The sequence below is a fragment of the Mycteria americana genome, chromosome 1 (assembly GCF_035582795.1).
Source record: "Mycteria americana isolate JAX WOST 10 ecotype Jacksonville Zoo and Gardens chromosome 1, USCA_MyAme_1.0, whole genome shotgun sequence".
In the NCBI taxonomy this organism is placed as follows: domain Eukaryota; kingdom Metazoa; phylum Chordata; class Aves; order Ciconiiformes; family Ciconiidae; genus Mycteria; species Mycteria americana.
In genome coordinates this window covers 164415649-164428148 of record NC_134365.1, presented here as the reverse complement: position 1 = coordinate 164428148, position 12500 = coordinate 164415649, and the positions used below count along the sequence as shown (strand labels likewise).

The window sequence follows — 12500 nt, the reverse complement described above, 5'->3', positions numbered from 1 at the left end:
AACATAAGTTGGAAAATTAGCCAGTGAGCCCTGAATGTGCACTCAGCCAAGTCACCTTTGACAGAAGTGAGGACTGCAGAATCACGACATACTGTCTACTTAAAGCCAAGTGCAGTCTTTCTTTGAAGAGACTCTTCTATCCTCTTTAAACTGGGTCAGAATTGCAATTGTATTTTCACCTGTCCAGCTTTATGTATAGACCGCAGTGTCCAGCATCCTGCAGTGAAGGCATACGCTGGGAGGCAGGGGTGTTGTACGTAGCAGGTCCTGGCTCAGGCTGAATTACAGACTCGGCAGGAGTGAGGAACCACTGCCACGCGAGGAGGCACATGCTCCTAAAGAGGTAACTTCTTCTGCAGTAACTCCCTGTCCCCAGCTGTGGATGGAGCAGCGTTTGGGCCACAGCATTCGGGCCCATGCCAGCTGTGCATGGAGCAGCCGGGCGCCGGGACCAGCTCGCTCGCAAGGTGCGTGTGGCTGAGCAGCTGGCAGGAGAAAACTTGTGTCTTTGGGAAAGGTATCCCTCACTTCCTTACTGAATGTCTTACTAGTGCAGCCCTAATGCAGGAAAGAAAAATATATGCATTTCTTAAAAGGATGTTCACCTCTGCGTTATGTTGTTCTAATTTCCAGACTCTAATTTCAGAGAGTGGTGACACTTAGGATTACACCCTGTCTTTCATGCGGCTATGACCCTTGACAAAGCGCTGAGCAACCTGAGGTAACTTTGAAGCTGCTCCTGATTTATGCATAAGTAGAACAAGATGACCTCCAACACGCTCTTCCAACCTAAACTATTCTGTGACTTTTAAGTGTAGTTTATTTTAATTAAAGGTTTGTGTAGCTAAAGCGAAACAGAACAAGTCATGCTGCTTTATTGTGTGGAATACAATGGATTTGTTTCCAGTGGAACAAATTCCAATGCTGCTTTTCAGATTTTGCTATGTCTCTTCTCATCGGTCTATCATTTTGGTAATGTTAGTAGCAAACCAGTAGATAGGTTTCTTGCCTGTCAGGGCTCATTTCATCTCACTTCCCAAATGTGAAAAAGAATACTTATGGACAAGTTATCTAAAGCTATTCCTTCCAAAAATTTATGCTGAATATCTTTAGAGGGAACATAGAAGTATTACTTTTGAATGATGCAAATTAATACTTTATGTCCTTTTCAGTTAATCTGAGTATATAAAATTTTCAATTTTTATGATTTATACACAAAGCTAATTACAATCCATTGTGAAGACAGCTTTAAAAATCAATGTAAAAAATAACAGTTACACATAAATGAGCGAGAAGCAAAAAGTGCAGCCACAAGCTATTACACATATAATGAAAACGGATTTATTGCTCAAGTCTTTTATTACCTTCTATTATTAAACCATTAAGAAGGTCCCATAAGTTTAATCCAAACTGGAAAAGACACATTCACATGCACATATATATGATATTCCAGGCAAATATATACTAAAGGAACATTGTGAGAATTAAAGCTCCCAGAAGAAAATTAAAAATTATGATTCCCACATCTCTGAAGTCAGCATGATGTATCTGTCAATAAATTATAAAATGTGTACTTTAAAATGTCCATAAACTGTGGAAAAGTCAGGAATTACAGTTTTTTAGCACTGGAACGTATGCATATAAATTCAATCCTAGGTTTGTAGTAGCCTAGCACATTTATTTGGTTCCAATGGTACTAGCCACTCAAAAATCCAAGGAAGTACAGTCCCGGAGAAATAACTGGTCACTGAACACTAAAGTAACTGCAAAGTTGTGGTTTATATCTGTATATGAAGAGATTCAAATATGCATATTTCTGGAGCTTTGCACCTGTGTATTGAAGTGATTGCACATAATTAGAAATGTGATTATCAAATATGTTTTCACATACCGCGTATAATTAGACTTACAGAAACACACTACATTTAGAATATTTTAATGTAGATAAACTTTGAGGGCAAAAATGAAGTGTTATTAACAAAATGCAAATAGTTTAACCCCTAATGTGCTAGCTTCTGCTAATGGTATCTCCTGTATCCTTTTGTTGGTAGAAGGATTCCCAGCCGTGCAAGCTTACCACAGTGGTGAGGTAAGAGCCGGTGGGATGCCCTGTGCAGGCTTTTTCACCTCTCCCTAGTGCTGCTGGAGCAGCGATGTGCAGTTCCAGGCTATGAGACACTGAGACGCAGGCAGAAGAAGGCGGCAACTGGATTAATGCTAGATGCATGCTATCTTGATGCATACTCTTTTGAATATCTTTGTCACTAAAATAAAATGGTCATGCATCTAGACAGATATTTGGCTAACTTCTGAGATTATACACAGGTATACATGGTAATCACATGTAACTAATATCTCATCTTAAACTAAGGGAAAATTATGTTTATCTATTAGTTTGTAATAAAGCTAGGTTTCTGACTGGAAACATCAGCCTTACTTCAGTTTTCCATTATTCTTTGGTCATGACTTCCCAGATTAAATGAAGTTAAATCATAAATATGCTGCCTGTACTGGTTATTCACATTGGTTAAGCTGTTGTTCATACTATAATTTTGATAAATCTGACAGTTATCATAAACAATTTACTATATTAGGCTGATATACTTAGGCCTTCTGAAAGGATTAAGATTAAACGATAGGTCTACTCTATGATACTAAAGAATGAAAAATTAAATCCTGCCTGCTAGAGGCCCCAGCAAACTTTAAAAGTCCTTCCAAAAGAAAGTGTAAGCTCCCATTTTCTCCACAATTTTCCTATAAACTTGGGGTTCTCAAACACTTTAATAAAGAAATGCAATTATGAAATCTCTGGACAACTCGTATCCTACTATTTCTTAGCAGTTGGGAGAGGGGATGATAATTATGTTAAAAACTTCTGTACTTAAATAAAAAGGCTTTCCAGCATATGAATTTTTATGTTATAAACCTCAGTTAAAAATATTTTAAAGGCTGTTAATTCCCAGTTATGCTTGCACATAGCCACAGATGAGTGTGCAGGGCTGGTAATTGTGTTACAGATCGAATTCTGATATTTCACTCACCATCAATGGTCTGCAAGCCACAATGTGACTACACTGCTGTAGGCCACTTCTGTCTTCTCTTACCAGTGCAATTCTTATTCTATTTCAGCTTTCCTTTTGCCACAAAATTATGTACAATGTTGGTAGTTTGTAGGTACATGGTTTTTCTCACTAAACCACTTCAACTTCAGGTGCCCTTAGTCCCCTTGTCCAAACGAGCTGCTTTGACCAACCTGTATTTTGATCTCCTTTTCTGCCAGCCAGAGGATTATTCCTTCATTTTTTGCTGATTCTTAATCTGAACAAACACTCAAGCAATCTTCACCTCAGTTCTCCCTCTGAATTTACAGTTTATTCATCTCAAACCTGTCACAGTGTTGAACAATTTTTCTTCCCTCTCGTATTTCTTACCTAGTCATTGGTCTGTCACAGACAGACTGCAAGGCCAACAGACCCTCCTTTCTGCTGAGGGTTAGGGGTAGTATTAGTATCTTGACATTTGCTGCCACAATTTGCAGTTTTATGTTCAAATTCCCGGTTCTTACGGTAATTACAGTTCCTAGCATACTTTAATCCAAGATCATAAGAGAAATTAGTGCTGGAGGCAGATGTCTCAAACCAAGACTTCAAACTGAGTATGAGTATCTAACCTGTCATCTACAGTACTAGTAACTTTTCTGCACTGTAACTTTTGTAGGTCAGCCAGATTTGAGGTAATAAGGGTAATTCCACTGCAGCCCCAGCTGTGAAATAATTTACATCCCTTCCTAATTAAACCTGAATTCCTCTCAGCATTTTCCAGAAGTCCAACTGAACTTTTAACTGATGACAGGACCAGTATTTCACTGATCTTGGTAGGGTAATTTAGAGAATAAATATTACCATTCATACATTTTATGAATACACAAAAAGACAACATTAAATTTTTGTATGGCTATATGTTAGGGAAGAATCACTGATGACATGCCTTTAGGTGCTTATAGAATGACAGGTGAATAAGAACAAGTTAAGAAAAATCCCCAAACAAGAGTTGGAGTGCTTCGCGGAAGGGGCTGAATTGTTCCAAAAACTCCTGTAGCAGCACATAAAAAAAGTGCGGTTTTTGAATTCAAACTTCAAAGTATCCAGGTTGGCTTGCTGAAATGACTCCAAGAAAGGTCTAGTAAGAAATAGTGGCAACCCAGAAAGCGATAACACTTCTGAACTTGCTGTGATTTTCAGAAAGGAGTTGGAGGTCAGTTATAAAAGAAAGGTTCAGATTTGCGGACAGCTGTGAAAGCCAGATAGGGGTGCTAGAAGCTGAGCCTGATCTACCATTTGCAATGCTTTTCTCCATTTTCCATCTGTTTCCCACAGAGATCAGATACTACAGAAATTATTTTTTCCATCTGGGAGAGGGAAACTTCTTGGAAGATTTTTTTGTTGTTATTGCTATTGAGGCTTTTGGGGTTTTTCTTTGCTTTTTTTGTTTTTTCTTTTTTTATACATCACATCCCAAAGGCTGAAAAGAAGAACAAAAAAAGGAGGGAGGGGAGGCCTAGTGGATAATTTCTAATATTACTTCAGATTTATTTCTCAGAAGACACTAAAGTTTCTAGACTTCATACAAAGTTATGATGGGGATTTGGATCAAGTTAGACCATGTCTATCCATAGCACATCTAAAAGTCAGTCCTGAAGGAAAAGACAAGATACGGCCTGAACAACTTTGAAAACCTTAGTAATTTGGCTTCTAGACACAAGCAGAGGTGCTCAAGATAAACTGCTGGTGGGATAAGTTATGTTTGATGGGGACTTGCAATTAAGATCACCTGAAAGGAAGCAAAAGGTTTTTGTGTGATGGTAGGAGGAAGAAAACATTGCTATGATGCATATCACCAGGTGGCAGTGTTACACAGTCTTGCAACTCCTATACATTACTATATGAGAAGTTTTGGGGTCTTGGGAGGAATACTGATAGGGATATATATTAGGTTTTGCTAGGCAGAAGGAAGCATGTAGCAGTTTCAGAAGAGACAGATCTCTCTCTGCATTGATCTCCCCGATCAGAGTCAATTCTTGGGAGGAAGTTACAGTCTGGGAACTTGGGCATTGACTTGGACACCTTAACCTTTAAACAAGGGAATTTATTGCATGCTGTTAGACTGTTCTTTACTGGGAAAAACAAAAGACCATATGCAAATGCAGTAGCATCCTTCACATGATTGTCAGTGACTGAGTCTGTAGCATTTCTACTTGTACCTGAATCTGGAAAAATAAATGTGGACGTGGTACAGATGACATGCCTTTGATCTGTAATAAGTCCACAAAAGCTGCTCTACACTCTAGAGTTTGCCTTATAAATATTGCAGGATTCAGAAGGCTGAGGGCTGGAAGGAACCTAAGTACATCCAAGGTCTTCTGTGCACAGAATGGAAATGGGAGAGCAATTTGCTGTGTCTGTCCTGCTAAATGCTTTCCTCAGGCAATCTTCATGTTGCAGATTCCAGTTGTAGAGAGCATGCACATACATTTAGTTTCTTTGGGATTACAGAAGAACCCCCTGCATTTCATACTCTTTGCCTTCTCCCTTGGTGCAGGACCAGCATTTGCTGCTAGTCATCTGATATTGCAGCCTGCAATAACTGGAATATTTGTAGCTCCACTTGAAGTATCTTCCACCAACTCTGCCTGGCCATATTGTGAAGCTGCATATACATCTTTTCAACAGCAACAGCAGCCACAGGCTCTTTGGCTAATTTGCAGCTTCTAGTCACACCTCGCATCCTCCTTGCTACAGTTCTGATTATAGTTGGATACCAGTAAGGCTCACCATTGCTTGTCCCTAGTGCCACCCCGTTCTCTAGGCAGTGGGCTCCAGTAAGCCCCATATGTGGTCCTACATGCCGGAGGTCTTATTTGCTAGCTAACATACTGTAACTTCAGCCTGAGTTTTGTAAGGTAATTTGGCTATGCCACAGTACAAAAGGCAAGAAAGAACACAGATCTTCCTTCGTTAAATTAACAACTGCAAATGCTCAGCGGCGTTGTCTACATTAGTAAATTAAACACGGTCAGGAACTTCCTTGGTTACTGAGGCCAAATAGCATGATGTGGCCTGACCTCAATTGAAGCTGTAATCTCAGTGTCTGGGTGCTGGTTGGAAATTATTTCTGGAAAGGTTTTGACTCCCAAACTATGTCCAGGAGTTGTTTGGGAGAGTGCTAGTTGACCCATGCCCAAACATGGTTAGAGCATTTTCTCATTCTTTACTCTGCTAGATGTCCACGTTGCAAAGCCCAGGAATGATCCGAGGTGGTGGTTCATCTGATACACTGTGAATCTAAGGACTGGCTGCAATGGTGCAAGAGCAAAAGATGACCAAGTTTATGTGGTAGAAAGGAGATGTACTTATAAATACCTGGTTTTGGCATTGATCTAAAAAAATCTAGCTCAAAGTTTTCAGAAATGTTCCTTTTTTGGGAAACTATCTTCCCAACAACTGTAACTTAAAAAAAAAATCAATATTGTAATATTTCTGTGAGCAGTTATATGGTTTTAAACAAAAGAAAAATTAGTAGAATGCTGGAATTGATTTAAGATGCTCCAGTTTTCCTAGGTCAGTGTCTTATATAGGTGGAATTATGAATATTAAAAGCAGAATATAGCTGATCCTTCCTCTCATAAGGAAAACACAGAGCAATGTTTAAGGAATGACTTGCAGAAGCCACTGCTTATGGACTGGCACATATGAGACATTGACTGAAAACATTGCTTCTGTATTGTCTGTGTTCTGACTAAAGGAAGTAAAAGGGGATCATAGGTTTAATAAAGTTATTACATCCAGAAAAAGAATGGCAAGCAGGAGAAGTGAAAATTAACAAGCCTCATAATGAATTGCAACTTTACAAGAAGATGGGCTGGTGACAGTATAATGCGTAAGTTGCTTTAAAAGGAAGAATACAGCACTCAGTGTGCCATTGAAATAGAAGGTTCAGTAAGAGCACATACTAAAATTTAATCTGACAAAAATAATGGAGGTTTATACTAGAAGCCTTGGAACAAATTAATCCCTCAGAGATGACTGAAGTTAGCATGAGTTTATTAATTTAACAATTTTTATCCTTGTGACAAAGGAGACACCTGGGACTTGCTGTACAATGAAAAATTGGTTTATTGGAAATCTCAACTGGCTACAAGTGTTGAAACAGCTCAGGTCAAGCGGTGATAAATAATTTAAAGACACCAGTCTGAGGTAGGTGTCACTTTAATTTTACATTAACAGATCTATTAGATGTTCACCTTGTCAGACAGGTGATTGCTAAATGAGATCATACTTTTGTACCTTTGCTTCATAGTATCATTTGCTTACTCATGCATTTTTTACAAACCTTGATGTTGGCACTGACACTGTTCCACATGCCCATTGCTTCAGACTAGCAAATATTGTATTGACCTTTAAAATAAATGGTAAGTATGCCAATTTTTATTTTTAGCAACTTGAAAAATGTGTTGTGTGTTACCTCGGAAGTGACAAGGAGAAGAGACATAATGTGTTGGAATTTTTAAACATTTTTGTGTGCACATTTTCACATGTCAGCACATCTCTGGTAGAAATGACAGTAGAGCTAGCACGTAAATTTTAACAGGTGAAGGTATTCTGCCTGAAATTGTTACGAGGAATAGATCATTTCAGGATTATTTTATTTGAATACTTCGTGAACTCTGAGCTATATGCTGACAGCATAGGACCTTGGAGAATTATTATGTTAGAAATAAGAGAAGCCTAAGTCTTGCTTGTAATTGTTTTATTTTGAAATCCATAGAAACGATATTCGTTTTGTAAGAGTATCTCAAAACTATCTTGTAACTGACTTTGGATTTTCCTTGTAGTTAAACTCTCATTGGAGATTTACAGATGAATTATATGTGAAAGGGGAAATGTTGGTATTGAACAGTGTTTGCAATTTTGGGGGCTTCATTTTGAACCCAGTCGTGTTCCCATTAAATCAATGGAAACACGACTGTGTTCAAAATGACCCTTATCATCGCTTCATTGATGCTAATGAGTTACAGCCATTGACTTCTAAGGAATCTAACTGATTTTATTAACGCTTAATCCCACGGGGCCTTGCACAGTGTCCTGCTTTCAGCTGGGATAGAGTTAATTTTCTTCCTAGTAGCTAATACAGTGCTGTGTTTTGGATTTAGTATGAGAATAATGTTGATAGCACACTGATGTTTTAGTTGTTGCTAAGCAGTGCTTACACTGGTCAAGGACTTTTCAGCTTCCCATGCTCTGCCAGGCGCACAAGAAGCTGGGAGGGGGCACAGCCAGGACAGCTGACCCCAACTGGCCAAAGGGCTATTCCATACCATATGGCGTCATGCTCAGTATAGAAACTGGGGGGAGGTGGCTGGGGGACAGCCATTGCTGCTTGGGGACTGGCTGGGTGTTGGTCAGCGGGTGGTGAGCAATTGCATCACTTGGGTTTTTTGTTTTCTTTCCCTGGGTTTTGTTCCTCTCTCTCCCTGTCTTGTTATTTTCCTTTTCATTACGATATTATTATTATTATTATTATTATTATTATTATTATTATTATTATTATTATTATATTTCAATTATTAAACTGTTCTTATCTCAGCCCACGAGTTTTCTTCCTTCTGCTTTTCCGATTCTCTCCCCCATCCCACCGGGAGCGGGGAGGGTGAGCGAGCAGCTGCGTGGTGCTTAGTTGCCGACTGGGGTTAAACCACGACACACAGTAACGTGGACCTCTATGAAGAGAACATAAAATGCTACCAGATGAAAATGCTACGTTCTCTGCGTAGGGATGTTTAGCTTCTGCTGAGTATCATGAGACCCCGGTTCACTGTGGAGACCCAACTGCCATTCAAACTAGGGCCACATTCAGTATAACTTGGGGGGTAACTGCACACCCTGTATGCAATTGGGAAGAACTGGGTGGCGGCTGGATGTGCTGTGGGTTGTGACTCTACATAAAGCATGATCCGCAAACCGTCATTAAGAATAGTAAAATTCATAAGTAAAAGCCCATATTTGAAAGCTGCATAAATACATTCATTCATGTGGACCTGCAAGTACTTTTTGCTAGTTTCAGAAAAATGAGAGCTTTTTAAAAGTCAAGTTTTTCATCTAAACCTCATTATAAATATTTTCACTTCTCTTGTACATCCTTTCCATCCAGGAAAAAATATTTTTTGCCAGTCTTCACGATCAGTAACTGTCTTAAGCAAGTTTAAATAAATAAGAATTTTAAATTTAACTGAAATTCACTATTTCTCTGTTTAGCAAATTTGGCTTTGATCTCCTTTTCATGGAGATGAAGGTACAGTGCCAACAATCTGGTATTTAATGAGAAAATCTTAAATTATAATAGCATTTCTGTATCTTACTAAAAGCATTATGAGGGATACTTCAGTCTACATCCTTTAGCAGTGCTTTTATTCCAAATACGAATTTACCCACACAAGCCTGGCTAGCACTATTCTGTTACCGAAACAAGGCTATATTTGATGTTGCTTCTTTTTTCATTTTGGTGGTTGCTTGTTAAGTAATGAATAGGCTGAGGTGAGAACAAAATGTTTCTATATCTTACATTTATAAATATTTACATTTCTCTGAGGTAGGCTTCCTGTCACCTAGTAAAAGAGAGAGGCTAAAAGGCAACCTTATTAAATCCGCACTTGAGAGGCACAGGGAGTTTGAACGCAGGTGAGCACGATAAGGGGCAGAGCAGAGAGAAGTCCCTAGAGAGAAGGTGGATGCTCTTGCTGGCAAAGAACACGGTGATTTTCCAAGACAAAAATGCTGGTTTCTACTTTGGTAAGAGTGAGTGGGTGCACACCTCTTGTCATTACAGGAAGGCTGAAAGGGTTCGTTTGATGCCAGACCCACGTTTTCTTCTGCCAGAGGATGGAGGGATTGAGATTCCAGCACGGGGGTGTGCAGTCGTACCAGGGTGAGTATCACCAGGTAACCCTTGGAGTTCTCCTCATGAGATTTCATTCAAGATAAAAGTACATCTCTCTTGATGTCTTAGCAGGACCTGAGGGTTGGCTCCTCTCAGACTTTTACCAGTGTCATACCTGAACAGTGCTGTGGAAATGTGTACGTGCGTGCCGTACGTTCGTGTGTTTGCGGGCAGGTGGTGTATGCTGATGTTCTTGTGGTAGCAACTTTTGCAACATCTTATTACATTTAGAGTTTTAACTCCTTTTGTTTAGACCATTTTCTGGTAATTCCTGTTATTTCTGGCCAGTTTTAATAGGAGCTGATCTTCTCTTCCAAGAATCCAAATACTCTTAAAATCTTCAGCTTAAAATACATTGGTCTAAATATTTTTTTAAGTTTTAACGTTAAATAGTCCCGTTGGGAGGCACTACTCTTCTGAGTCTTCCAGAGGTGAAGTTGTCTTTAGAGTTGAGCAAGAAAGTTGCTTTAGCACTGTCAGATATCTAATTAATCCCTCAGTAAATAAAGACATTCTGTAATTAAATAACTGAGATGAGCAATCAGTTCCAACATGAAATGCCTTGCATATTAATATATTATAATCCCGGAGTTGTACGAGGCTTGTATTTGGATATGAAGTGTTTGCAACAGACTTTTTAAAATATGGAAAACTCATTGCAGACAAAACAACAGTTTTTTGACAAAACACTTCTCAGCTAGGTGTGACCTGTAAGCTAGTTTTTAAGGTCTGTTAAAAAAATAATTTTCAATAGGGAAACCAACACGTTTTCAGACTGAGGACTTCTGTAAATATGGGAAGGGACTTGGAAAATGAACTTTTGAAAATTTATGATAAAGCGGCTGGCAGGGAATAGATTTTAGCGCCTCGGGGAGAGAAAAGTTTTCCACAAAGTCAGTTCAGCATTTAGGACTTTGTGCTCTGAAGACTTCAAACGACCCCAGGAACCAAGAGCACTGCAGACCGTATAATCTACAATTAATTAGTTAATCTGTGTAGTAAGCAGCGTTGTCCGACCTAGTTATATGAAATACTTGAACACCAGGGTTATAAACACGGGCGCGAAACCGCTGAACGGTACACCCAAAGCAAAAATAACGGGATATAAAGGAGTTTAAAGGAAAAAAAATGGTGTTATTTATTTCAGTCTCGCTAATTTGGCGCCGGGGTGGCAGCAGCGCGCAGGAGCGGAGCGGCCGCCACCGCCTGCTGGGGCGGGACCGGCCCGGCGCCGCGCGACCCCACTCGCGCCGCGTCCCGCGGGCGGCCGCAGGAGCGCCGCTCACCTGGCGGAGCCCTCTTGTCAGTCTCATTGGCTGCCTTCCGCTCCGCCCCCGCCGCCTCATTGGCTGCTCCCGCCTCCCCCGCACCCGCCCGCTGTCGGTCTCCGTCCGATACCTGGAGGGGAGCGAGGAGCGACTCCCACCACCCCCGTTTACTCGCCGCCCGCTCTCATTGGCGGTAGAGCCGGCGTGCGAGGCCCGCCCATTGGCTGCTGAGGCGGCCGGCTTTGCCCCGATTGGCTGGTGGGCGGGGCGGCCCCGCCCCGCGGGGGGCCGAGCGGTGCGTTCGGGCTGGAGAGTTGCCGGCGGAGCGGATTCGGGAGCTGGTGCTGCTGCCGCCCGGCTGCGCGTGCTGGGGACGGCGCGAGGCGCTCCCGCCACGGCGCCTCCCCGTCGCCTCAGCCGCGGGGAGCGGGCGCGGGATGGCCGCCTCGGGCGGGCTGGGGCGCGGCGCGCTGGGCTGAGCTGCGCTGAGCCGAGCCCAGCGGAACGGAGCGAGCCGCGGCCGCCTGCGAGGACCATGCCGTCGGGAAGGGAGCCGGGCGCTCCTCGGCTGCAGGATCCGAGCGGGGCGGCCGCCCTGTCAGCGCCCGGCAGCGCCTAAGCCCGCGCCGCGCTGCTCCCGCGCATCGCCATGGACGAGCGCTTCAACAGGTGGCTGCTGCCGCCGCTGCTGGCGCTGCTCTTCTTGCTCATCGTCTACCAGTACGTGTCGCCCGCCTGCCCCGGCGCCGCCTGCCCCCGCCGCCCGCCGGCCTCCGCCGCCCGCCGCGGGGGGGGCCCGACGGAGCGGGAGGAGGAGGAGGCGGCGGCGGGCGCCGCGGAGGAGGAGGCGGCGGCGCTGCCGCGGCTGGTGGCCAAGTTCCCGTTCGCGCGGGGGGAGCTGTGCCGGCGGGTGCGGTTCGACATGCGGGGCCGCGACGTGATCGTCTTCCTCCACATCCAGAAGACGGGCGGCACCACCTTCGGGCGGCACCTGGTGCGCAACATCCGCCTGGAGCAGCCCTGCTACTGCCGGGCCGGGCAGAAGAAGTGCGCCTGCCACCGCCCGGGCGGCGACAAGGACACCTGGCTCTTCTCCCGCTTCTCCACCGGCTGGAGCTGCGGGCTGCACGCCGACTGGACCGAGCTCACCAGCTGCGTGCCCGCCGCCATGGAGCGCCGCGGCTGCGCCGGCAACCGCACCCTCAGGTCAGTGCCGGCCGCGGGGGGCGGCGGCGGCTG

At 43.2% G+C, this 12500-nt stretch overlaps 2 protein-coding genes across 2 annotated transcripts in view; both read left to right on the top strand.

The window, feature by feature from the left end:
• Positions 1 to 12500, top strand: part of DNAJC3 (DnaJ heat shock protein family (Hsp40) member C3) — a 157504-nt gene that overhangs the window by 143469 nt on the left and 1535 nt on the right. The window lies entirely within an intron of this gene.
• HS6ST3 (heparan sulfate 6-O-sulfotransferase 3) overlaps positions 11911 to 12500 on the top strand; it is a 314689-nt gene continuing 314099 nt past the window's right edge. Inside the window, exon 1 of the mRNA XM_075526748.1 lies at positions 11911 to 12434. Coding sequence (XP_075382863.1) covers positions 11911 to 12434 — 524 coding nt within the window. The remainder of the gene's footprint in view (positions 12435 to 12500) is intronic.